This window comes from Canis lupus, chromosome 36 (assembly GCF_048164855.1).
Source record: "Canis lupus baileyi chromosome 36, mCanLup2.hap1, whole genome shotgun sequence".
Lineage (NCBI taxonomy): Eukaryota > Metazoa > Chordata > Mammalia > Carnivora > Canidae > Canis > Canis lupus.
The window spans coordinates 2517136-2544645 of NC_132873.1; the positions used below are offsets into that span (position 1 = coordinate 2517136).

Consider the following 27510-nt stretch of genomic DNA (forward strand, 5'->3'; position numbering starts at 1 on the left):
TGATCTGAGTGGAAGGCAGACGTTCAGCTGCTGAGCCACCTGGGTGCCCCTCAGAGATGCCTTTGTGATAAAATAATACTCAGAGACTCTGGGAAACCCAGATTGCCAAAAGTCTTTCTGGGCTTCTAAGAGACACTGAATTTCAGACCTGTAGGGTAACCTTGTATACCTGAAGCGTTGATGGTGGGACGCCAGGGTGGCCCAGTGGTTGAGCATCTGCCTTCGGCTCAGGGCGTGATCCCGGGGTCCCGGGATAGAGTCCCACATTTCTCCCTCTGCCTGTGTCTCTGCCTCTCTGTGTGTCTCATGAATAAATAAAATCTTTAAAAAAATTAAAAAATGAAGCGTTGATGGTGCTTACAGCGGGAGGAAGCATGTCAGCACAGACAAGCATATTTCAGAGCAACAAAAGCAATGTAAACGTAAGGTGAGACCGCCTGTGACAGCCCCCTCCCCCATTCCCCGACAAATAACACATCCGCCGAACACAAAATGGGATTAGAAATCCAACTGTTAAAAAAAAAAAAAAAAGAAATCCAACTGTTATCTAGTTGACCATCTAACATGTCGGGCTGAAAACTTGAAGTGAAACTCTCCGTCTAAACCAAACAGAACAAGACATTGGCAATTGGCATTTCCTGGAGACTGGATGTCACCATTTGAAAATGCGGAATTTGCTAGGTTGCAAGCTCTGTTCTGTTCACCTCTTTGCGTGTGTGGCTTTGCACAGAATGGGCCAGACAGTGGGCACCAAGTAGTCTTTGCTCTGTAACTGAAGGTAGAAGGAGGGGAACATTTTGTGATGAGGCTTTTTTTTTTTTTTTTTTTTTTTGTGATGAGGCTTTTAAACACGTTGGCTTCTTTTTTCCCTCCCTAGAAAAGAAAGCATGTGTCTAAACATATGCGTGCTGTAGGTTGTGTCCTGTGATCTGGCCTCTGGCTACAGCTTTGATAGCTTGTTTTATTGCTGTTGCTGATGGTGCATCATCTCCATTGGCTCGTGTAGACCGACAGGATCTTCGTCAGTGTGAAACTTTGGATCTTCGAGTCACAGCCCAAAATGTCTTCAGGGTTTGAGAAGGTCAGCGTGCTGCTGCCAGCCAAGACACACCTTGGATACTTCACCACTGCGGCTTGCCTTTGTTTCACCTTCCTGTAGTACTCTGCATTTTGCACAGCCTATCGTACCCCTGTAAATTTGTTCCTCGCAATCACCAGTGGGTTGTTACTATTCCTTACACGTGGGGAATATGAGAGCAACGCAGTTTAGGCAACTTGCCCAACAGGCCATCGAGGTTGAGACTGGAATCTTGGGACTAGAACACCGCTTCTTTCTTTTGCGCTGCCCCAAGCTTCTCTGTTTATCTGATGGGTAAATTTGCTGCCCTGGCGGTGGCTATTTAGATAAAAAGGATGGGAGTAGTGTATGGGGCATCAGGGCAGAGGGAGTGAGTCGACAAGTATGGTCCCAGGATTTCTGCAGGTGTAGCCAGTGAGTGTTTCGTGGCCCAGGTCGAGTGCACAGCATGGAGTTGCAAGATAACGCAGGAGTCTGAAGTCAAAGCAAGGTTCAACATTATACTAAAGCAACCGTGGCAGCAAGACTTCAGATCACCTGGAAAACTGGTGTCCAGTCAAGAGCGTTTCCTTGTTCTCTCCTTGTGAATCGAGCAATGGCGTGGTTCCTGGGTGTAAGTAGTCCATGAAATACCCTGGCACCTACCGTGTAAGGTCGAGTAATGGCACAGAGACCTGGACTGTCATGGGAAAAAGTCTCCTACAGGTGTGGCTTCATCCACGCCTGGACACGGGGGAGTGACAGCAGGAGGAGCTAGGACAAGGTGCTCCTCCATCCACACTGCAGGAGGACTGGGACGTGTCGTGTCATGGAAGAGTGAGAGTTTGAGCTCTGTATTTCGCTTGCCTTTGGATGGTGGTAGTGATGACAGGCTTTAGTGGTGACAGGGAGTGTGGGGATGAAGTTTGGCACAGAATTTATGAACGTGAATATCTACACGTGTTATGCCACCTCCACTCCATACCAAACTATGTTACTGTTTCTGTAAAAAGAGAGAGAGAGAGAGAGAGAGAGAGAGATAATAGTGTTAATTTGAAGACTAGATGAATGAGAGCAAGTAGAGATGCTTGACATGGTACCTGTGTATGATGAGTGCCCGTATAGTGTCAGTGGTTGGATAGGCCAGCTGATTTTTGTTTGTTTTTTTTTTTTTTTTCTGTAAAGGACTATATAGTGAATACTTTTGGTTTTGCAGACCCTTGGTCTCTGTCAGCTTGCATTTGTAGCATGTGATCATAAAAAAATACATACATGAATGGGTGTGTCTATATTCTAAGAAGCTCTGCTTATGAACACCAAGACTTAATTAAGTGTTCCTGTGCTGATGTTATTCTTTTGATTTTCCCCCCAACCATTTAAAAATGTCAAAACCATCCTTAGGTTATAGGACATGCAAATACAGGCAGTGGTTTGTGTTTGGCTGATTCCTGGTGTAGACCTTCACGTCTTCCATTGGAAGAAATGATTTTATTCCGTAGCACCATATCTGGGTTTGTGGTGATGCCCATCATTCGAGCTCTTTCTTTTGACAGCTTCTGGTTATGCAGCAGAGCATGTGACAGGGTGTCGGCAGTCTTCCTTGCTCACCCCAAATTGGCTATCCAAATGGAATCTTCTAGAAGACAATGGAAGTGATGGGGTAGGTGGTCTATCAGTGCAAATATGCGTTTCCACTTTTGTGGGGTTTTAGCAAGGTCGGGCTCCGAGTTTCATGTTGAGTGAATCTTCCTCATGTGATGTATTAGAAGTGTTCTGAATGAGCAGAAATTAGTATTTGATCAATTTACAAGTGGGAAGAAATGTAAAGAATTCTAGTCCCAAGTAAGTCATTTGGGGTAAAGTTATGTGAAATCCTGTATCATATTCAGAATTTAAGAAATCTCAGATGAGAATAAAACTGCATCTTCAGATGCAAGTAAAGAAGAAATGCAAGGTAATATTTGGCTAAGTGAAGCTCTAATATCCTGGTGCCTGGAATAGCCAAACAATTGAAGGAAAAGCATTATTTTTTCCTTGTAATTTTGTGATCGTCCTATTTCTTCCTCTTCAATTTCTAGAGCACTGGACTAAGTCTGGTGCAAGTCTCATTTTTCACCATATTTCTTTCCAAGTCTCCGCAGTGCAAAATATTTCCTAGGCAAGATGTTACAAAGTTGACTTACATGCACAACATTTTTGTGGGATTTATGATTCTTACTCTGATTTTATTTTCAAGTTTAGGGGGCTACTAGTGGTGTCATCTTTTAGGTATAAAAAGATTTTTCACGCTGGCTAAAAAATGTTGAATTGACTCACAAGGTTATTTGCAGATTCTTGTAAAAAATACCCCAGCTTTTATGAGGATACTTCTCAATACCGGAACTATTTCCATTATTAATAAAAGTCATACATATCTATTGCAGAAAAGTATTTAAAACAGAATTTTCCAAATTATTTCACTGCATTCCTTTTGAGGCCTCATAAGTATCAGCAACATACACATAAAGGTGCCACACTCATGGTAGTGATTTCATGAGGGTATCACCACATTCATGAGATCGCTACCTAGGATGTGCTTCAGGTTCCAAGATACTTCCTCCTTAAGGTTAGAAATCAAAGCAAAACAGCTTTCCATATTCACCATTAGATTCTCTGAACTATCTATGATGTGCACGTCTCCATGGTTATGGTTTATCGGATAAGCTTTCTTGATAGGCTGAGGAAGTGCCTACTTCAAGGGTTGATTTCAGCAGAATTGAGGAAGAAATGCCATGCCCCTGTGAAGGACTCTAGGTATTTTAGTTTATTTTTAAAAAGGTTTCATTTATTTGAGAGAGAGAGAACATGCATGAGTGAGAGGGAGGCGCAGAGGAGAGAGAGAAGCAGGCTCCCCGCTAAGCGGGGAGCCCAACACAGAGCTCAATGCCACGACCCTGAGCTGAAAGCAGGTGCCTAACTCACTGAGCCACCCAGGTGCCTCTGAGGACTCCAGGTAGTTTATAATCATGAGTATTGGTTGACTCATCTGTCTCTACTGCTTGTGGTAGAATGGGTTGTCATTGCTGTTGTTGAGGGATGATTGACACCTTTGGTGGGAGGAAGGGTGGATTGGAAAGAGAATATCTCTACGTTATGCACTGCATTTAGGGCCTCTCTGGTTTGACCAGAGGTTCATGAGCAGAAGTGGGTTTACAATGAAGCAAACTTCAGAGCCTTCATTGATAAGCACTCCTTTTAAATTCCTGCAAAGGCCCCAACAATATCATGTGATTTTGTAAAACATGCAAAATTAAGCGAGTTTTGTGTTCTTCTTCTTCTTCTTCTTTTTTTCTAGAGGATTCCCCCCCCGCCCCAACTATAGAGGCTGTAGACTCCATGAAACATGTGTCTATTTTCAGGCTGGGGACTTACTCAAACTTCTTTGCAAGGGGAGAAGAACATCTTTGTTGAGAGATATGTAAGATTCTGGAAGGCGAGAGTTAATCTTCTCTAAGGCCTAAGGTTAAAGAAGAAATAGTGAAAAGGAAAGCTTTTCTCTGGAAAAGGAACATGTAGACACTGTGTGTCTTCCTGTATTCAAAGAAAACAGAGACGTTTGGGGAAAGAGGGGCAAGTGTTTTAATTGATCAGAGAAGAACCTCTTACACATGTGTGTTTTTATTTTCTAGGGAAAGTGAAAGGCTTAATATAATGCAGTTTTAATTTACTATTGGCTTGTAAGTTTTGTATAATTGGTGCTGCACTATCTACTATAATAATAATGGCAATGTGGCGGTGATGATGATGATAAAAACATATATGTTTTGTGAATATTACATTTTACTGAATACTTTCACATATTGTTCTCTCATTGGTAACTGCTGAAGCCAAGAAAGGGTCTCTTTACCTATGGCCTGTGGATGCCTCCCAGACTAGCTGGAATCCGAGGAAAGATTGAAGTAGAATGGTCTCATGCCTCTTTCAGTTATTCTTCCCTAATTTTGTGATAAAGCCACGGCACCATCAGTCTGTTTCTCTTCATTTGTAAGCTTCCCAGCATCACAGCAGTCAAAGTAACCATTGACTTTTGACACATGAAGCCACTGCTTATAGAATGGCCTCTAATTTTTTGCTTGCAGAACTACTCAACTGGCAAGCAAAGAACCAAGATTTCTCAGAACCTGCTCTTTGGCAGGGTTTGCATTTGTTAGATTTGTCTGTATGGACTTACTAGTTGCTTTTCTGACCTATGACTGTTTGACCCTTTGAATGAAAAAGTCTGCTGGGACCCACAGCTAAATTCATACAAATCCAAGGAAGAGGTCAGTCTTAGGACTATGTGGCTGCTAAAGAGTTGACCTTAAAGTTTGGTCAGTAGTTGAGTTGAGAATGACAAGTGCTGAATATATGGAAAATATGAAGTGCTCTCAAAGTACAGAGAAAGGAAGGGTATTGATGAGTGGGAGGTTCAGGTGAAGTTTTGTGGATCTGGGTTTTGAGACCTATGTGGACATCATGTCAAGATGGGCAGAAAGGCACTCCAGGTGGAGCAATGAGTGAGGGCAAGAAAGTAAGATATGATCAATCCTTCCTTGGCCTATTTTGGCAAGCCCCTGGGGTTCTGGAACACGGGTTTGTTCTGGTCCAAACAAAACTTTAAATTCCTCTCAGTGAACCCTTAGCAGATTTTTGTGTACATGTTCAACTTCACATTAATTAATAACTTTCTATGTTTTAAAGCCGATTTACTCAGAAATACATAAATCGTTATTTCTTAGAACAATAGTTATCAGTGAACAATATTTGAATATACATGTTACTGGAGTGAAGAAACTTGTGAATGACTCTAATAGATGATAGAAATAATTTTTGTGCATTTTAAGAGGAAGACTGGTGATTATCTTCTTGGCGCTTAGTTGACTAACACCTAGTTGGCTTGCTGAGACTTTGGGCAAGTCCTTTTAAACACTTTGCGTCAACTTTATTTTTAAGGAAAGGATGACAATGTCCAACTCACAGAGTTGTAATAAAGCTATGAGGTAAAGAATGTTAAAATTTAGGCACAGGGACGCCTGGGTGGCTCAGCGTTTGAGCGTCTGACTTCGGCTCAGGGTGTGACCCTGGGGTCCTGGGATCGAGTCTCGCATTGGTCTCCCTGCATGGAGCCTGTTCTACCTCTGCCTCTGTCTCTGCCTCTCTTTCTGTGTCTCTCATAAATACATACATAAAATCCTTAAAAAAAAATTTAGGTACAAAAACAGCATCATGTTGGCTATGTGTATATGGAATGCTTGAGAGGTTAATGCTTATTTTCTCCCCCAGGCCCTATTTGAGTCAAAAGTGCCTCATTTCATTTTATTCATTTTAATTTTCTTAAAAAAATGCTTTATGTATTTTTATGTATTTTTATTTATGTATACTGTATGTACTTATTTAAAGTAAGCTCTACATCCAACATGGAGCTTGAAGTCAAGACCCCCGAGATCAAGAGTCATGTGCTCTACCGACTGGGCCAGCCAGGTGCTCCTCAATCATCTTTTAGATTCAGTGATTTCAGTAGGGGGACTCTAGCTACTATAGCTGATTGAAAAATATAAGTCAATTCAACTAGAGATCCACAGAAAATTATGAATTGCCAGTGTGATAGAGAGGAAAGAGCCAGACTTTAGCATTTACAGGTTTTGAGTTTTGAGATTTAACTCTGCTACTAACAAGCCAGGTGTTGATAGAGGTGTCATGCTATCTGTTTGAAACTCAGTTTTGTTTTGCTTTTAGTCTGTAAGGTTAAATATCTGATGATGATTTAAAGTGATTTCTAGCTTTTCACATTCTAGGCCAAACCTCAAGTTTAACGTAAAACATGATCACCAGGGAAATCCCTGGGTGGCTTAGCGGTTCAGCGCCTGCCTTCGGCCCAGGGCATGATCCTGGAGTCCCGTGATCGAGTCCCATGTCAGGCTCCCTGCATGAAGCCTGCTTCTCTCTCTGCCTGTGTCTCTCATGAATAAATAAATAAAATCTAAAACAACAACAACATGATCACCAGAAAGCAGTGGAAACAAAAATTTTAAACAGTGACGTATTCCTAATTTTTGCCCCTGTAGTTTACATTATTATGTACCCGGGGTATCGTCTTGCTGTGCTTCAGCTGATTTTCTTCTGTTGGTTTTCTTCTCTAGCCGCTGTCTCTCTCTGCGCACAGTCTTATGCTCAGATATTCACGCACTGGTCCTGCTCTGGCTTCTCTCCGGGAGAAGGAAGCATTGCAGAGGCCCTGGTTACTTAGCTACAGCCTGGTTAGAAATGGGGATGAGGATTGACAGGAGTGGTCGGTAAAGACAACCAGCTCTGACGCTTCAGGCTTTGGTAAGATCTGAATACAACTGGCTCATTTATAGCGAGATGTAAGGAACGGCCTCTGTGCTCGTTTGAATGAATTACATGCCTGCATCATGGGAACGCAATGTGAATACATGCCATTCATCGTGATCCTCATGTATGGAGACGGGCAAACACTCATATTTGCACATTCAAATGTATCTACAGGTGTACATGAGCAAACTGGCAGGAACAGTGCTACATCATTTCAGAATTCAAATTAAATTTTCACATGTCAGTCATACTATCAACCAAATCTATTGTGGTGACTAAAACAACAAAGATAAACTCATTGGAATTATTTGCAGGAGGGAAAAGTTTTATTTACTTTTTTATTTTGTTTTTAAGTTTTTTATTTACCTTTTTAAGGTGTAGTGGATCAAGAAAGAGTTTTTTTTTTTTTAAGATTTTATTTATTTATTCATGAGACACACACACAGAGAGTCAGAGACACAGGCAGAGGGAGAAGCAGGCTCCCTGTAGGGAGCCTGATGCGGGACTTGATCCCAGGACCCTGGGGTCACACCCTGAGCTGAAGGCAGATGCTTAACCACTGAGCCACCCAGGTGTCCTCAAGAAAGAGTTTTTAAAAACGTACATTTTGTTAATAATATACACAGAACAAAAGGATGAAAAGAAACTAAGTATTTCACTTTTGCTCCATCCATCCATCCATCCATCCATCCATCCATCCATCCATCCAACCAACCATTTATTTAACCTATAATTTAAAATCAAGTGTTGTTTTGGATTCTGGGATTATTGTTGTTTTTTTAGTTTTATTTTTAGGCACCACCCAAATTTCATTTTATAACATAATACACATTTATAATGTGAAAAGAAAAATGTACCAAAAATAGGAACTATATCTTGTCCGACAAACTCTTCTTAGGAATAAACTTAACGGTTGGGTAGCAGAAGAGCAGGACTTGAGTTTGAATTGAATTAAATATTGGCGTTGCCCTGACGTATTGATGGGGTGATTCCCAGTTAAAAATCACTGGCTGGCGTGGGTGGAAAACATGAGTAGGACTATCTTTGGTCTGCATCCAAGAGGGTCTGTAATTTATTCAAAGCTGCCAAGGATCAGGACATGTTTTCAGAGCCTCGCTCTCCCACTCCCGTCCTTCCGAGCAGGCCTTCCCAACTCAAAAGGACTTGTCATCAGTCTTTTGGGAAAGGAGTGCCCGGGGTCAGCCCACTGACTCTGAAGTCACTTAGCGCATTCTGACTCGTCTTTGCTAGGATGGCAAAGTTGACCCTCTTCTCTTCTTTCTTCTCTCCATTACTCTCTTCTTCCTAGCACATCCTTATTCATTCCCCTTCAGTTCTGAAACCTTGTTCCTGAAAAGGCAAGGCAGTTGTCCAGGAATTCATGAAGCAGCCGGCTACTGAAGAAATGCTTGGCATTTTTCTTTTTTTTTCTTCCTGAGGTTGGGTGCCTGACCTGTTCGCATCAGCTGTGGACACGAATCAAAATGATCAGAGAGTGAATTGCTCAAAGCTGTATTTCATTTTGCTATTTAGACACATATCAAGAGGCATGAGGGAAGAAGGGGATTTGCCCCCAAACAGACAACATTCAAGGTTCCTTCCCATGGAAACCAAAATGAATGTTGGCATAAAGGAGAGCCCAAGTATACTTCATTTCTTTCAGGCCAGTTGCCTGGTTTTTGTTCAGCCAGCCTTCTCGTGTAGGCCCGAGGTACTTGGGAGCACAGAATGTATTCACTTTCATAGCTGCCTTCATCGTTGATCCCACAGCGCAGGCACGTGTCCTGGGCCATGACTAGCGTACCCTGGCCAACGCTTTGGATTTTTAAGATAATTAGAAATGGTGCAAGAGCTGAATATCCTTTTAAGTGAATACATACACATTGGCTGATTATGGGCAGGATCTTCGAAAGAGGGAGCAGATGAGACATTGGACGATGCTCTCATCTCACAAATTTGGGAATTCTTAGAAAGTTCCGGTGATTGCTTTTCTCTCAGTCTTAAAACACAGAGAGCATTTTCCTCCTGCTACTCCTTTATGCCCGGCGAGCTTGGACGATACAAAAGCGAAGGAGGCAGAGGGGGCTGCGTTTGCCGAGGACATCTCGTTTATTGGGAACCCTTCTGCGCTTTACAATCTATCACCTTTCCTTTTTATTTTTTTAAAACATTTATTTATTCATGAGAGACACAGGGAGAGGCAGAGACACAGGCAGAGGGAGAAGCAGGCTCACCGCGGGGAGCCTGATGCGGGACTCGACCCCAGGACCCCGGGATCACGATCTGAGCCAAAGGCAGGCGCTAAATCGCTGAGCTCCCAGGTGCCCCTATCACCTTTCCTATAAATCAGTCTTGGAAGCAGGTGTTTTGAACCACATTTTATTAAGGAAAAAAGCTGGCTCGGAGGGTTAAACAACTTTCCCTAAATCCGAGAGGAAGTGGCCAGCCAAGTGGGCACCTGGAGTAGATCGACTTGTCTCCAGAGCAGGAGGCCTTCCACCAAGACTTACAGTTCGTTTGCCAAAACCTCTGGAATCGATCACCTCTTCTGAGTTCAGTGGTGACAAAGAAGAGAAAACAAAATTTCCAAAAGCAGCTGTCCCCATCTAAGGGGGGTGGTAAGTCATTCGTATGGTCTCCGCAGTCATCCTGACCGCTTGGCCAACCCCCGACACCTGAGCCTCATACCTGTGCGGGACGAGGGGAGCGATCACCGTCTCTTCCTCATCCTTCTCCTCCCAGCCTCTGGCGAAGCCTTTCCTGCCCGGTGGCCGTTCCGTGCATGATTTCTGATGGTGACCTAGATGTCGCCACTAATTCCTGTGCCAGCGAGAAGGGAGCCGAGGCTTCTCTGTGGCCTCCAGGAAAAGTTTCCTCTTTCACTTGTGTCCACTTAATACCTTCCTACCTCCCAACAAGCGATAATGGATCCAGATAAGATTTGGGTTTTCAAAACAAGCTTCCTGCGCTGCCCCCTTTCTTCCTTGTGGAACCCTATAGGAAACAAAAAGCAAAGAAACAATCTCGAAATGCCGTATGGGGGGCGTCAGCTAGAGCATCTATGTATTAATTTGGTCTCTATAGTAAAGATCGCAGGCTCACAGAATCTGTGGCTCTGTTATTTGGTAAATAATGTATCTAGGTTTTTCAGCCTTGAGAGGCCATTTAATCTTCCTGTTGCTGCAGGGCATGGCTGGATTATCTGCTATATAGACTCCTGCGTGGCCTCCGTGGAGAGAGCACTGCAGTGGGAGCTTGGTGATTTGAGTTTTACTTTCTGAGTTTCAGCTCCATACATTATTTTTTTCAAGATTTTATTTATTCATGAGAGATGCAGAGAGAGAGGCAGAGACACAGGCAGAGGGAGAAGGAGGTTCCCTGCGGGGAGCCCGATTCGGGATTCAATTCCGGGACCCTGGGGTCATGCCCTGAGCTGAAGGCAGCCGCTCAACCCCGGAGCCCCCCCGGGCGCCTCCTCCATACATTATTCACATTTGCAACCTTGGTGTCGAAGAGACCGTATCAGCCACATCCGAGGCAGCCCATAGCTGTTTTTTGAAGGATGTGTGATTTGGGGCAACCCTCCTTGCTCCCTGGGCTTCAGCTACGAAACGCAGGGGCTGGCCTCCGGGGATCTGATGAGCCTGCAGTTCTGTAAATGCTTTGCCCTGGCATCTCCAGTCGCTTAGTCATTTATCTCTTGGTGGAGGTTTGTGGCACGAAAAAAGTATGGTATTTAACTTTCTTCTTAAATCTGCCTTTCGAAACAAAACAAAACAAAACAAAAACAAAAACAAAAACAAAAAAAATCTGCCTTTCTTCTGTTTTTCCAAACATCTCCTGTCATGCTAATCTTGGCAAAATGTAGCTGTGGATAACATTTTAGTTGTTTAGGTTTTGTGTGTCTTTTGTAGTCTTGTCTTAATAAGGGTGGCAAAAGCATTCTTTTGTTTCCTGTCCCATGAAAGGCTCTTTGTGTCACTTGTTACCTCTTTTCTACATCCTGCTTGGGTTTATTCGTTGACTTGAACATGACTGGTGCTCATAATCGCAAAAATATCCAATTGTGGGAAATAAAGATGAAGGCAGGGTGGTTCTTTGTTTTTGTCGACCGTGTCACAAGTCTAATTGTGTCTTATTTAAAGCTCTGTATGTATAGCTAGGGTTTACATTTCACTGCCAGAAACTTTGTTAGTAACTGTGCATAACATAATTTTCACATCCACCAACCACCGCCGAGAATACGGCTCACCTTTTATGGTCATGTTTTCACAACTGATTTACAGGGTTGACTGTGACATCTGAGTCCTGGCACGGTAGGCCAGGAAGGGAAAAAAATGTGATGATATTGGCTTCAGTTTTCCTTCCAACCCACATCAGTTTTGTTCCTCCAATGGTGATGTTAATTAGATCTCATATTCTATATATATGATCTTATATTTGGATAACCTTTCCGAGTTCTCATGGATCACGTAGGTTACATTACTCTAGACCTCCTTTTTTTCTCATCCATAAGATGGGGATGACAATCCGCCTCCAAATAGGTTTTTTTTGGGAGAGATGAAAGAAAATATACCTAAAGGAGGAAGGAAGCAGGGGTTGGCCCTCATAGGCTGTCAGTGAGTCAGAATCGCAGCCTTTTTTTATACCACGATAGCTACTCTTGAGTTAATTTTGCCCAGAATGTCAAAGGAATCATCACAAAACGGGCTTTGAGAGATCCCTGTTTTGCCTCTCGTTAACCAGTTTACACAGAAATGATTTCAGAGGTAAGTCGCTCTCCATGGCACTGGCTGAACCACGCTTGGACCCAAAAAAATGTGGTTTCAATTCAAGTAACGAAAACATAAGCTCAGTCCTCTCATAAAGCCAATCTTTTGCAGCATGATTTTTCTTTCCCTCTTAGAGAGATCCTTTTCCGAAGGAGGAAGGTGAATATGTTTGAGAAAGTAAAGGGGCTAGACGCCGTTACTCCTTAAGCTGCTTATTTTTTTTTTTTTTTTTGTTCTGATATCATGGGTGACATCAATGGCTCTCACCCCAGAATGGGAGCATTTGCCGTCCTGGGTCAATAAGGTGCAAATGGCAGGAAGGTCCGTGATTGCCCCATGGCACATGGTCTTGTGGTCCGTTTCACAGGTTGGTTTGTGTGTTGTTTTTGTCTTGTTTTGTTTTTTCCCTCCATTTGTGTCATCTTAGAAATGCACATTTCACCATCAGAGACTCAAAACGCCCACCGTTCTTTCAGATTGTGCGCGGTGATCCCCCCCAACCCCGTCCTCTTGAATATCTACGAGTTGCCACATTTTTATCAAGTAATAACTGCGTCAAGCTGTGCTGACAAAATGTCCCCACATAACTGTTAATAAGCATTGTCATTTTAAGCATGAAACAGTTTAGCTAATGATTTATCTCTTACAATGCCGCGCTCGGGGCAGCTGTATGATTTGTCTCTTTAGCAAGTCAAGTAATTTCTTTAACAAAATGTTAAGCACAGATGGGCCATAAGCTGTCAGTTAACTATTATTGTGCTTGCATCTGCTTGCTTTCAATGCACTGTTTTATGCATTCAGCCAGTTACTTAGCGGCAGCTCTGTGAAAAGCTGAACCTACTCTGATTGGCAAATAAAATGTTCATTTGTCTCTTCTTCCTATTGTTTTGTTTTGGTAACACATGTCAGCAGCTCAATTACCCAGTTCATTAACAGCTCCCAAAGGACATGATGGCCAGCCCGTGATAAGAGGGCAATTGTGGCACATATGGTCAGTAATAGCCTCTCTCTTGGCGATTGTAAATAAAAGTCACTTGGCTCCTTTCCTCTCTCGGCGGCGGCTACTGTTTACCTGTTCCCCCTTCGGCCTGCAAGTCACCTTCCCTTGCCCTGTGCCGCCCGGTCCCAGGGAGACCAGAACCCGGCTCCCTGCTTCGAGGGCCACCGAGACTCGCCTGCCGAGAGAGCGCTGGGTCTTAATTTTAATTATGACCGACTTTGAAGCTCTTGAGGGGGGAAAATTCTTATCACGGGAGACTATTCTTCGAAAGCTGTTCCCTGATTAATTAGTTAACTCATCAGCTCTCCTAATTGAATAGCAACACATTTTCTTGGGGCTTTCCTCTCGTTTTCTCTTTGAAACGCCCTGGTGGCAGTTACCATGGAGTTTTCAAGGCAATCATCAAAAAAAGAAAAAAAAATTGCGAATAAAAATCCTTCGCAGGGGTGGTGGGGTGGGAAGGGCGACTTCATCTCTTCTCGGTGACAGATTCCTTTCGTAAAGGCAGCCCTTGTGCACACGCGGCCCGGCAGAAAGGGTTTAAGAGCCATGAGTTCATGCGGGCAGCGTCAGGGCCTCTGAGCAAGGAGCGCGTCCTCCTCGCGGGAAGCCTGGGGTTTCAAGCAGTTGGGCTGCTGCCGGGTCGGGGCAGAGAAGGGCGCAAGCACGCTGTGTGCTTCAACGTCCTGTTAGTAAGAATGCCCACGAGCAGGGCTGCGACGCTCGCAGGCAAAGCAAGGCCCTCTCTCTAGCCTCCTTGTTACAAAGGGGACCTTCTGGGTGACGAAGGGTGAGGTGGCGACAGCTGTTGGGACGGGACTGCATCCAGAGCGAGGTTTCTAGGTCCAAGCCTGCACCTGACATTCAAAGTTCTCGGGACCGCCAGCCCTGGGGTCACCTGGCTCGCGAGCTGCCTGGCCAGGTGTGCCGGCTCGGGCGCCCTTATCTTAGGTGAACACCCAGCGGTCCCTGTTGTGCGCTCGCCCGGGGCTGGAGGCCGGGCGGGGAGGGGGGGGTGGTGGTGTGTGTGGGGGTGCAGGCGGGCCTGTGGCTGCCGCCCCGCGCCCCGGCGGGTTCAGAACCAATCTGTACTCTCCTCCCAGGGCAGCAGGCACTCGGGGAGTTGTTGAGTGTCAGGGTTTATTTGTGCTATTTTGATTAGCACCAACCTGGCAGGAGCTTATTTTCCTTCTAATGACCCCGTGCTGGGAGAAGGCGGCTTCCGAGGGAAGGGCTTGGGTCAGAGGGGAGGGGGATAGCCTTACAGTGCTCCAGCCCCAAGCGGGCTGCGGGGCAGGAGCAGGAGTGCCCGATGGCGGAGGCTCCGAGTTAGACTTAGTGTTCTGAAAAGAACCTTTCTGCCAGAAAGCCCACGAAATTCTTACCATAGATTGTCCTACATTTTATTTTATTTTATTTTATTTTATTTTATTTTATTTTATTTTATTTTATTTTATTTTATTTTATTTTTTTATTTTATTTTCATCCTATCCCATCCTATCCCTAACCATCCCATCTTATCCTATTATTCTATTCTATTCTATTCTATTCTATTCTATTCTATCTTTTTTGGACTTTGTTAAAGATTCGAGGCTGGCACATTTGGAGAAGTTGTAGAGGCAACAGAAACAAAACAAGCCCCCCTCGCCCCCCCCAGATGGGCCACTGATGAGGTTATAAACCATCTCCCCTGGTTTAGCAACTAACAAAATTACTGCTCCTCAGCTCCTAGCTCCTGACTTAGGAGTTCTGCGGAGTTCACTTTGATGCTGGATGGTGTGTTAGGTCAAGCAGGCTTTCTAGATCTACCTTGGGATTCTCTCCTAAATCTTCCGTTTATTGCTTTCCGAGGTGTATCTCTTTCCTTTCCTGTATCTCTTTTCTTTCCTTGACGTGTGTACAGTTTAAACACACTTAAAAAAATAATGTCACCGATTACTTCTCAGCTTGTGAATTAATGTGGAAGAGAAGCTTCCAGGTGCTGAAGTCTCTCAACTGGCTTGGATTAACCCCTACTGTGCATCCATTTCAACCTCCCCCTCTCTCCTCCCTCCTCTGGAAAAAAAAAAACCAACCTCCCCTTTCTCATCCACTCCCGGCTTTCTTTGTGTCTGCTGCTCCCTGCCAGGCAGGTGTCAGAGCCCTGAATGAGGGTAAATGCCCCGTTGATGGATTCCACAGATGGAGCGTGGAAATCGGGAGAATAGGCCTCAGCCACAGGCCATTTCTTGGGATCCAACAAAAGGCTCCAAATAAGTCAACAAAAATCCCAAAGATCACAAAGGGAAAATGTCATTTGTCATTTACTCTGGGTCTGTGAGGGAATATCGGTCTTGCTTCCCTCCTCCTGGCTTTCACCCGAGTAAACACGAGAGAGGTCATTCACATCTCTCTCCGTGTAAAAGGGCCACTCACTTCACAGCAGAAAACAGTGAGCTGTCCCATCGTCCCCTTCACGTTGCATGGTGAGACTCGCCAGCACGGGAGACAGTCCGCGGTCAGCCAAGCAGGTGCACCCGACTTCGAGCTGACCCGTTGGAAGACCCTGTGGAATATCCCTGCCAGACATGGGAGGAAATGAGCTCAGGGAGCTCTCAGGCACGATTCCTAGGTTCATTTTAATTTATTATTATTATTATTATTTTTAATCAGCGAGACACAGCTTTAAGTACAAAAGTCTAGCTTGCAAAGATGACAGATGGAAAGACCTCATCCGATTTGGTCTGGGGCCATCTTCGAGGAAATGACCGATGACTAAGGACGTCAGCCTCAGAGCCCGCAGAGAGAGATCCCCAACCCCCCCAAACCTCCTCTGTGTCTGTAAATTGCATTGTGTTCTATCTGGGACAAACATAGAGTTTAAATGGTTGTCATGTTTTGATTCTTTAATTATTCAAATGAAAGGTCTTGCTGAGAAGAAAGACAGTGTGCCAAATTCATGCTTGTGAATTATTTTGTTTCTCCATTTTTTGCCTGTCTCCCATCTCTGAATTATATCGGTCTGGAAACCAATAATTATAGAATTCCACGTGACTAAATCCCTATAAAATTGAGGGAAGATCTCATGTATAATAGCGTTAACTAGGATGAAATATTTCTTCGGGCTACAGAAGAGGTCACAAGGGGTTAACGGACAAAGACATACTCTCTAATTCTGTAATTCCTTCTTTAATTAAACTTCATGGTTGGTCCGCTGGTGGTAATACTTCTGCGTTCCCCTCCCAGTTTGATTTGTTTCCGAAGGAAGAATTTGTAATCCTGCGGGGTATGATTGTGGCCTATGCTTGATCTTTTTTTTCTTTTCTTCTTCTTCTTCTTCTTCTTTTTTTTTTTTTTAAATCGATGCTGATCACTTTCCCAAGGTTAATCTTGGGAGTTAAGTGAAATCATTGGGATAACTAAAAACTTTGGCTCTTAAGACCTACAATTAGCTGGAGATAGAAAAGGAAGAAAAGAACTTTCTTACAAAGCTCCGAGCTGAAACATTGAGGCACCTGAGGAGAGACAATATCATCCTGTGATCACTCTAGGGTGTCTGCTGAATAGCTTGTGACTATCCCAACAGATTTCAAGTTTTTTATTCCTGCACTTGTGTCCAAAAATAGTTTGAGGTTACTTTCCAGCACGTGAGATCCTTTCACTACCATGTTTTTAATAGCAAAAAAAAAAAAAAAAAAAAAAAAAAAGAAAAGGGAGAGAGAGAGAGAAGGATTTAGTAAAGATAGAAAATGAGTGATCAGTTCAACCACTTGTGATCAATAATATGTTCTAGATGGACCTGGGAATTGTAGGACCAGGAGTCGGTGGTGATTCTTAAAGGGGACTGCAGATGGTCAGACTGACTATTTTGTTTTCTGAATTAAGTTCATTATTTTGGCAAATTGATTCATTTCTTAGAGCTTTATCCTTATTTTAACAGTTACACTTAAATATGCAAAGAATGCAATAAATGTTCGTTGATTGAATTAAGTTCAATTAGAAAATTATTTGACTTGGTGTATAATATTTTTTAAAATTTTTATTTATTTATGATAGTCACACACACACACACACACAGAGAGGCAGAGACATAGGCAGAGGGAGAAGCAGGCTCCATGCACCAGGAGCCCAATGTGGGATTTGATCCCGGGTCTCCAGGACCGTGCCCTGGGCCAAAGGCAGGCGCTAAACCGCTGCGCCACCCAGGGATCCCCCTCGGTGTATAATATTAATCAAACTGTTGTGCTTTCATAAATTTCATTTGATTCTAGGATGTTTTTGAAAATCTGGGACAGAGGAGAGTAATAGGTAGCAAGCAGCTAAATAATTTGCATCGGAATTCCTGTTTGGATTTGTTTCTGGTACTCCTCTTTAAAAGGACTCTGTGTGTGTGTGTGTGTGTGTGTGTGTGTGTGTGTGTGTGTGAGAGAGAGAGAGAGAGAGAGAGAGAGAGGGAGAGGGAGAAAGAGAGAGAGGAACTTAGCACCTATTTAGAACATACCAGGCTAGAAGAGAGAAAGTATGTCCTCTGATGCCCCATAGACCTGGGTCAAATCCTAGCATCCCTGGTCATGTGATCTGAATAATGTCTTTGAGTCTCAGTTTCCTTTTTCTGTACAATGGTGTATTTATTTCACAGGGTCTTTGTGTAGTAACATTAGGAAGAGAGAGAAATCCTTGTCATCTTGCTAAGGTTTGCTACAGGTTCATTAGAGTCATTGAATCACATGAATGGGTAAGTCAGAGAATGGGTGGTGAAGGAGTTTTGAAAATAGAGTTAAAAAATCTGACAAGAATATGGATTGGGATAAAATCTGAGAATTACACAATTTAAAGCAATTCAATCTCCACTTAAAAAGCCACGTATTATATGTTAACATGGATTTCTTTTTTAAAAAATGTTTTAAATTTAAATTCAGTTAATGAACACGTAGTGTATGTATGTTAACATGGATTTCCTAGGAGCACGACTCCGAATTTTCAAATTGGGGAACAATGTCTCTATTTAATGAATAATAGAGCAAACTTTGTGAAGGCATGTGTAGAATATGACTGAGCAACTTAAATGTAATTGAAAATGTCCCCTCAATATTAGGGTCAGGCAGCAGAAATAATCCAAAGAGATCATTTTACCGAAGAGAGTGTATTTAATCTCATTGCTGTATCCTTGCAATCTGTTACCTCATTTAGATAACTGCCTTGCAATCTTTCCGTGGGGCTGTCTGAAAAAAAAAAAAGCCTTTTTTTTTTTTACTTTGGTGTAATATTTAGCCAGATTGGGTACTTTGTATCTAGTATCTAAAGTTGAATAAAGATATTTCAACAAAATGATTTCTTTTGTGCTATTAAAATGGGTTTTAAGGGATCCCTGGGTGGCGCAGCGGTTTGGCGCCTGCCTTTGGCCCAGGGCGCGATCCTGGAGACCCGGGATCGAATCCCACATCGGGCTCCCGGTGCATGGAGCCTGCTTCTCCCTCTGCCTGTGTCTCTGCGCTTCTCTCTCTCTCTCTCTCTGTGACTATCATAAATAAATAAAAATTAAAAAAAAAATAAACAAAATGGGTTTTAAGTATCAGATTTGTCTTTGATAAAAACTGAAGGTTCAAGTTCATGACATTATTGTCAGTCATGTTCAGTATACATTTTATATCTATTGAGTGATATAAGAAAAACCCAGTAGTATTTCCATCTTTAGAAATAGCTAGTATTTCATAGCTGGTAGATTAATCTTGGGTTGCTGACTTAACATATTTTAAAGCCCACATCCTTTTGGGGTGTACAGATGGAGGAAAGTTAGAATTAACTTGTACAACTGTGGCTTCATATTGCCAAAAAGGATTAGTTGGTTCAGATAGCATTCCAGCAGAAAAATCAGGCAAGTCAGTGTCTTTTGAAATGATGTCTTGCAGAGGTTTTCCTAGTTAGATACGACCATTGGATTGCTTTTGAATAAACAGTCTAGAAATACAAGTAGTGACTTATTAGCCTGTTAAAGAAAATTTGATTTTTAGTGGTGAAGGCTGTCCTACGGAACTCCCAGATGTTCTAAGTCTTTTTAATCATTAGCTATTGGTGGTTCTTCTCCCTTTTTTAAACATCACAATCCTCAGAAAAAATGGACAGTTATTTCCCGGAAATATTCAGGTAGGCAAATACTTGCAAAATCTTCTAGATCATTTTTGAGGATCGAAACTCCCAGATTTCACTTCGAGTAGATGTTGGGAGACTCAGAAGAGCAGAATTCCCATTTAAAGGTGCAAAATAATGGCAGAGAAATCAGTGTTGGCTCAAAACTGCAATTTTACCACTAGTTTCCATTCTGTCAACGTGTGTTTATCGAACACCTACTATGTTCCAAGGCAACCAGCAGTGAACAAGGCAGAGAAAGGCCTTGAGCTCACAAAGCTTATATTCTGGGGGATGTTGATTGTTAGGGTGAAACATGGTGGTCTTGACCCTCGGAATTAACTCTCACTGGTATTTGTAAATTGAAGGAGCCCCTTTTTCTTCAGAAACTAGAGATGGTTTTGATTAATTGACCTGACAGTGCATGGCACATCATATTTACTTGGGAGGATTTAATAACCTTAGAGACTCCCAGAGGAAACATGAAAATTTCCACATACTATTATCCTAATGGGATCATAGTAAGAGAGAGTGGAAGCAAAGATTTAAGGTTTTCACAGGCAGGGGAATCTTTTGGTCAGTCTTTAAATGCTGTTGGGTTTTTCACTTGAATTCACAGAAGACGGAAAAGTCAGAGCAAGTGAAGAAAGGTAACCATTGCGTGGTGATTTATTGTCTTAGGGGAAAGAATAATCTGTTTCTTGGGAAATCTATATTATTTATAATTCAAAAATATGTATGTGGAAACACTGTTTGGATAAGTGGCAGCCGGAAGTATTTTATGTACTTGGGAATTTCAAGAGAGAAAATAATAATCTGAAATATTCTATTGAGGGAATTCTCAAAGGGTCACTTAGGACCCACAATGTTGGCATCCACCACCCGCACAAACAGAAACTGGAGGGGGTGGTCAGCAGTCTGGATTTTAATAAGCTTTTTGGGTGATTCCAATGCTCCAAAAGTTCAAGATCCATTGCTCGGCAATGATGCACCAATTATCGCTTTGTAAAGTTTGACTCACATTTAGCAAACATATACACATGTAAGTTGTATTGGGAGCTTTTGAATTTTATGGTACAATCAATGGCACATTTCTTAGCATGTTAGTTCTCCTTTAAACTATTCCCATACTTAAAGCAGGTCTATTTTATTTTTTTCAGAATCCTAAAATGAGATTTATATCAAATGAGACCATTTTATCTCAAATGACACAACATGATTGAATCAGTAAGCATAATGGCTAACAGAGAGTAGATGCACTATGTATTATAGTTCCCTTCTACTTTTATGTACAAGCACCTGCTTTTTTTTTCTTTTTAAAGATTTTATTTATTTACTCATGAGAGACACGCAGAGAGAGAGGCAGAGACACAGGCAGAGGAAGAGGCAGGGAGCCCGATACAGGACTCGATCCCGGGACCCTGGGGTCACGATCTGAGCTGAAGGCAGATGCTCAACCCCTGAGCCACCCAGGCGTCCCTACAAGCACCTGTTTTCCTCAGTCATATAGATTATGAATTCACTCTCTTAATTTTACGATTTGAATGTGAATAAATTATAAAAGTATTAGACATTTTTAAAAAATCCCTAAAATGATATGTCATTTTATTTGGTTATTTGGATGCACGCCACTTTGGGTAGCTTATATCCTGACGTAGAATGACATTTTGGATTTCTGTAGGGCAGAGTTGAGTTTGAGCTTAAGGTAAAAGAGAATGAGTGGTGTAGGAAGTACTGCATGTTGACCTTGCTCCTGGCACCACCTGGATGGATCTCCCCAGGTCCAATACGGCCTGAGCGTGCAAAGGAGTTACCTCGACAGTGACACTACCAATCTACAAGTTTCTGGATTTCCTTCCTTGTTTGCTAACAGCAATCTCAGCCCCTTTCCCAGAGGATCCCCCAGTTATTTGGGGGGAGTTTTCAGAGCGTGTTTGGATGTGTTCAGGAGCAAGGCCTCTCGGGCTGCTGAGTTCTGCTGAGTAGATGGCCTGGGAGCCCCATGATGGCCATCTGTGAGCGCCTGGATGTGCAAGGCCTCGGGGAGAGGGCTGCTATCTTCCCAGAGCCCTGTGTCCGCTGGACTCCAACCTCAGACCCCTGCAGAGGCTGACAGGTGCTCTGTTACAGCCAGAACGCACCAACGTCAAACCATATCATCGGGGCAAATTCCTAATTTCCCAGTTCTCCTTCCCTTTCGTAGAGATACCTGCACGCTCAGTGTGGAAGATCTCCTCCCCTGATGCCTGCGAACACAGGCAACTTCAAACTTTGCTTCAAACTTTGCGGGAAGGGCCTGCCGCAGGGCTGGTTGCAGGGACGTGTGACCTATGCAGTCACCCACCCGTGGCCCCACGCCCAGAGGGCCCTCTGGTTTTTATGCTCTGTTGTGGCCATCCCAAAATTTGTAATAATTTTTAAACACAGGGACGAACATTTTTATTTTGCACTGTGTTCCTCAAGTTGGGCAGAGTCCTGGGCAGCTGCTCACCATTCAGCAGAGAGACCCAGGGCCTCTGAACTTCGGCGTAGGGACAGTTTGCTAGATGATGCCTGCTTTTCCTTGAGCCTATTCTTGAGGTTTTCATTACTAATATCTAAACTCTCCTTAAATATTTCTCAGTATCTAGTGATAAGAGACTAAATTTAAATATGATTTCTTTCATGGGAGTAGAGTCTATAAATTTGTAGGAATCCTGTAACCATTTGCTATTATTGACTTTTTGAAAAAAAAGATTTTGTTTATTTATTTGACAGAGAGAGAGAGAGACAGAGAGAGCGCACAGGTAGGCAGAGCGGCAGGCAGAGGGCCAGGGAGAAGCAGGCTCCCCGCTGAGCAGGGAGCTCACCTTGGGGCTTGAATCCAGGACCTGAGATCATGACCTGAGCCGAAGGCAGGTGCTTAACCGACTGAGTACCCTCCCCAGGGGCCCCCCCATTATGGACTTTTTAGATTCTAAGTCAGTTTTGGAATTTTTTTAGATTACTTTTGTTAACAGCTTTCGTCATGTAAAAGGTAGTGAAGGTTTATTTGGAACCACATTAATTTGATTCCTTCATCAAACACAAATGGAGCACCGTTCAGGGCGAAGTTCCGGGACCATAGGCTGGAATAATGCCCGTCCCTGTTTTCGGAGATTTCAGAGTGGGCCCGGAGTGACAGGTGCCGAGGACAGTGGTATCTGCCTGGGGGGCTCGGAGACAAAGTAGGGCAAGAGATTGCTTATCATTTGATAAGTAACCCTGCAGGAGGGGCTGGGCGTCCGCGGGAGGCCCCTGGGGACGCTCCAGGACGAGGGGTTCAGCGCGGCCAGACTGTGTCGACGCCCGGCTTACCGCTTTCCCTCCTGTGCATTTAGCCTCCGCGCCCCAATCGGACGAAGGCTCGGACATCGACTCGGAACCAGACTTGCCCCTCAAGAGAAAGCAGCGCCGGAGCCGAACCACCTTCACCGCGGAGCAGCTTGAAGAGCTGGAGCGAGCTTTCGAGAGAACCCACTACCCCGACATCTACACGAGGGAGGAGCTGGCGCAGAGGGCCAAGCTCACCGAGGCCCGAGTCCAGGTACCGACCCCAGGCACCGGCCCCGCCCGGCCCGCAGAGCTCCGGGGGCCACGTTAGGGATGGCTCCAAGGGTCACCTTAGGGATGGCTCCGGGGACCACGTTAGGGACGGCTCCGGGGGCCACGTTAGGGACGGCTCCAAGGGTCACCTTAGGGACAGCTCCGGGGGCCACGTTAGGGACGGCTCCGGGGGCCACGTTAGGGACGGCTCCGGGACCACGTTAGGGACGGCTCCGGGGGCCACATTAGAGACGGCTCCGGGGACCACGTTAGGGACGGCTCCGGGGGCCACGTTAGGGACGGCTCCGGGGGCCACGTTAGGGACGGCTCCAGGACCACGTTAGGGATGGCTCTGGGACCACATTAGGGACAGCTCCAAGGGTCACCTTCGGGACGGCTCCAGGACCACGTTAGGGACGGCTCCTGGGGCCACGTTAGGGACGGCTCCAGGGGCCACGTTAGGGATGGCTCCGGGGGCCACATTAGGGACGGCTCCGGGACCACGTTAGGGACGGCTCCGGGGGCCACATTAGAGACGGCTCCGGGGACCACATTAGGGACGGCTCCGGGGGCCACGTTAGGGACGGCTCCGGGGGCCACGTTAGGGACGGCTCCTGGGGCCACGTTAGGGACGGCTCCTGGGGCCATGTTAGGGAAGGCTCCTCACGGGCAGCTGCAGCCCGGCCGCGAAGCTCCCCCTCCCCTCTCCTGTGCCTTCTCTTTGCCTTGCCTCGCTGGCAGGACCGTGACCTCTTTGTAATTTTTATTTGTACTTACCTCATCCCCCTGCACTGAATCCCTTTTGTGTTAGGTGTGTCGAGTGTAAACAGTGGGGTTTTTACTCGGCTAACTGGTCACAGCTTTATTTTACTTTTTTCTCACTTAATAGGCTGGTAAGTCCGCTTAAATTTATCCATGTGATAAATGGGGTTGACTCCTTTTCTGTCATGTTGCTTGATACAAGTGTTTTATATGGAGAGATTTCAAAGTGACCTTTTTGTTTTCTTTGCATTCTGAGCAGTTTTTTTTTTTTTTGGTTATTTATGAAAATGTGCATTCTTATGTTGGCCTTTGGTTATCATTATTAGGAGGATATGGTTATATCAGATATATCACCCAGAAGTGTGCCAGGTGTACACCCAGAAGTAATTTTAAAAAAAGGATTTCAGGAATCCTTATTATATACCGGGTACTATCTGGACGTTAGGGGCAGTATATAGACAAGAGCAAACAAATTTTGAGTGATCCCTTTGTGCCAGGCACTTTTCTAAGTGTTTCCATGAATTAACCCATTTCTTCATCATTAAAACTGTATGTTTGTATTATTATTATTATTATTATCACCAGTTTGTCAGACTATTGAAGTAACTACCCAAAGTCATGAAGCTAGTCAATGCTGGATTCCATATAATAATTGGATTCCATATACTTCCTCTTAATGGTCTTTCAAATTATGAAGATGGGCAAAGGTGTATCAAGTACAATTCCTCCTATGGGTGCCACAGTCTAGAAGCATTTCAAAAGGCTATATTATTTTAAGAATTGTTCGCATTATCTTTTGAACTTTCAGAATTACTCTGAACTCTCTGGAAAGGCTACTTTGGTATGTTTCTATTGATTGGTAGAATAACATTTTCATCACTAATAGAGATAATAAAATACTGTCTTTGAAGTATTAAAAATATCTTAGGGTGTCCTAAAACTTGTTAAGCAAAGTTACCTTATCTGCAAATGTGTTCTTCCCAACTACTTGACTTTCAAAGTCAAACTGAGGCTGGAGACTCAGCAATAACTAGTCAGTTGATATGGTCCCTCGATTGACCAGCACTTTCTCCTATGCAGCTGATTACCTCTCCTATTCTAGGCTTCTACAGAAATGGCCTCTTCCAGGCTACAGAGCCCAGTGAGAGCCATTGTCTTATTGACCTTGACTTGCCATGTATAATCGTCCTGCTAAGATAGTGAAGGAATGCTAAGATGGAGTAGGACAAGTCTCCCAAGGAGCTTCAGTCTAATATGGTTAATAAAGTAAATACAAATAATAATAATAATAATAATCAGATATGATAAGTACTGTAAGAGAAACAAAATGCAGTGGGAGTTGAGAAGGGGAAAGAATGAGATCTTGGCTGGATAAGGAGAGGCTCACAAATAAGGCAGATTTAAGATGAATACTGGAAGCTAAATAGAAGCTCTCCAGACAGCGAGGGTGGGAGGAGTACGTTAGCAAGAGGAAATGATGTGAGCAAAAGCGCGGACGGTTGGACACACATGAGTTACATACCTGATGATCTTTCATTTTTGCTCATGTCAGAGGAACAGTGAATCATTGGATTTGGGTGGAGGGTAGGAAGAGGTAGGGTGGTGGGAGGAATATGGTTGGATCTCTAGGCTGAGGACATCCTGTGGAGGGCTTGGGTTTCAGGTGAGGTCTCTCAGAGTCAATGGGATGGGCAGTGGAGGCTGTGGGCATGAATGGGCTGGTGGACACGGGAATGGAAAGGACAGGACAGTGGCAGAAGGTATTCAGAAGGTGGAGTGTAGGTAATGGATTACGTAAGCAAGAGATGGGTGGAAGGGTGAATGAAGAGAAGAGTCGCAGATACGGGGAGGCCTATAGTGCAGATGTTTTACAGCTGGAGCTATTGACTCTGTTTACCTGTTACATCGGGATATGGTGCTCCTCTCCAGAAATGACCACCGCTAACCACAGATTCTCATAATATGTAAATATTATATATAGAAAATATGTCATGTATGTATTGTGATTTATATATAGCAGGGTTACAGACATTGCATTTATCAAATCTAATAGCTTTTATTACAGTTCTGTGTTTACCTAGTTTAAATCTGAAGTCAGATCCACTCTTCCAGCAAACCGGTATAGACTGCCCGCTGCATCCCGGGATTTGGTCCCTCTATTCCCTGGCTGGCCAAGCCTGCATCCCGAGTCTGTCCTTTAGACAGAGAGAAGATCAGCTCTGCACCCAGGGTCAAAAAATAAACACCAACTTTTAAAGAAATCAAACAAAGAGAGTGATGGAAAACTGAAAGTGTTTGGGTTGTCGTAGGTCATTGCTGCCTTTGACAAAAACAAGGACGGGGACAGAATAAATCTCAGACCCGTGCAGCTTGTGTGGTGCCCAGCGTTCACATCTGGCCCAATGAATGTCAAAGGAGAATAAGAAAGGCCCATTAACTCGCAGAGGACATGGGATCAAACCAATAAAGAGTGGTTCATATTTTTCTATACAGTGACCTCCTCTCCAAAGCAGGGCCCTCATTAACCTAACAGCTGTCCTAATGTGGCTTTAACCCGGTGACTCTTTACATTCCTTATGGCTTCATTAGTTCCCTTGAGACACATCATGTCTTGCACCACAGCTATGATCTACGGCCTAACAAATTCCCTACAACACCCGGCATATGGATCTTTTACTTAACACAGCAGGAAAAAGAAGGGAGTAGTTAATCACTGATTAAAATGCCAGAACAAAATCCTTTAGTTTTTAGAAGGATCTGGGAAAGCAGTAGCAAAGTCAACTCAGTTTGAGTGATAGCCAGAAAGTGTGAGTTAGTTTAATTTGGGGCACCTGGGAAAACCAAACACCAAATGAAAAAAACCCCTCAAGCAAGTCTATATTCTATTTTCTTTTTTTCCTGAGTAAAATATCTCTAAAGTCTTCTGGATCGAGATGACACTAAAGCTATAATAACTTAGGCCTTTGTCAGTATTTCATAAAAATCTGTTTAGACAGTAGCTCCGTTGTGTTTATCACAGCCAAACCTGAGTACACAACCTAAGAATTATTGTACACCAAAGCCGAATTTGCCTAGTTCACCTCCTGTGTATTATCATGCAAATAATGGCAAGCATTAAAGTTTTGTGGGAAAGAATGCAAATATTTATGATGTGCAAAAGTTTTAGTAAATATTCCATCTAAGAACTCCACAAAGCAGGGAAGCATCACTCTTTTACCACCAAGATAATGGAAGACAGCAAAGAAAGCTGTTTGAGGAAACAGCGTATACGGAGGAATCAGAAAATGTGGGTTTTCTGATTCCAAGTCTCATCTTGCCAAGTGTGTTTTGCTAAGGAAGTCACTTAATTCTGCTGTAATCCTGCTGGCTTCAGATTTATTTTTTTTCTCTTTTAAATTTTAAAATATGGGATAGGTTAGATCAGATGATCTCAGTCTGGGTCCACAGATGACAAGGATAATCATGGATGGACTTCTGGAAGTCTAGGAGACTTGAGATCTGTTCACACAATGTTGTGCCTCTGCCTGTGTGTGTGTGTGTGTGTGTGTGTACACGAGCATTAACTGGGCAGTGGTGGGGGGGGGGCTGGCTTTGTCATATTCTCAAATGCCACTGCCGCCTCTCTTATACCCCAACTAAAAATAACTAGCTCCATGAATTTTCATCAGTAATCGGAGATTCTCACCAAAGCCCAATAGGGATTGATTGATTGGTTGATTGATTGTAATTCCAGTACAGTTAACATGCAATGATATCTTAGTTCTAGGTGTACAATAGAGTGATTCAAAAATTCTATATATTAGTCAGTGCTCATCACACTAAGTGTACTCTTAATCTCCATCACCTATTTCACCCATCCCTGCACCCACTTCCCCTCTGGTAACTATCAGTTCTCTATA

At 43.7% G+C, this 27510-nt stretch overlaps 1 protein-coding gene across 2 annotated transcripts in view; it reads left to right on the forward strand.

Moving 5' to 3' along the window:
* PAX3 (paired box 3) overlaps nt 1-27510 on the forward strand; it is a 98244-nt gene that overhangs the window by 43739 nt on the left and 26995 nt on the right. For both annotated transcript variants that reach the window (XM_072813559.1, XM_072813558.1), the window contains exon 5: nt 22645-22850. In XM_072813559.1, the coding sequence (XP_072669660.1) occupies nt 22645-22850 (206 nt within the window). The remainder of the gene's footprint in view (nt 1-22644; nt 22851-27510) is intronic.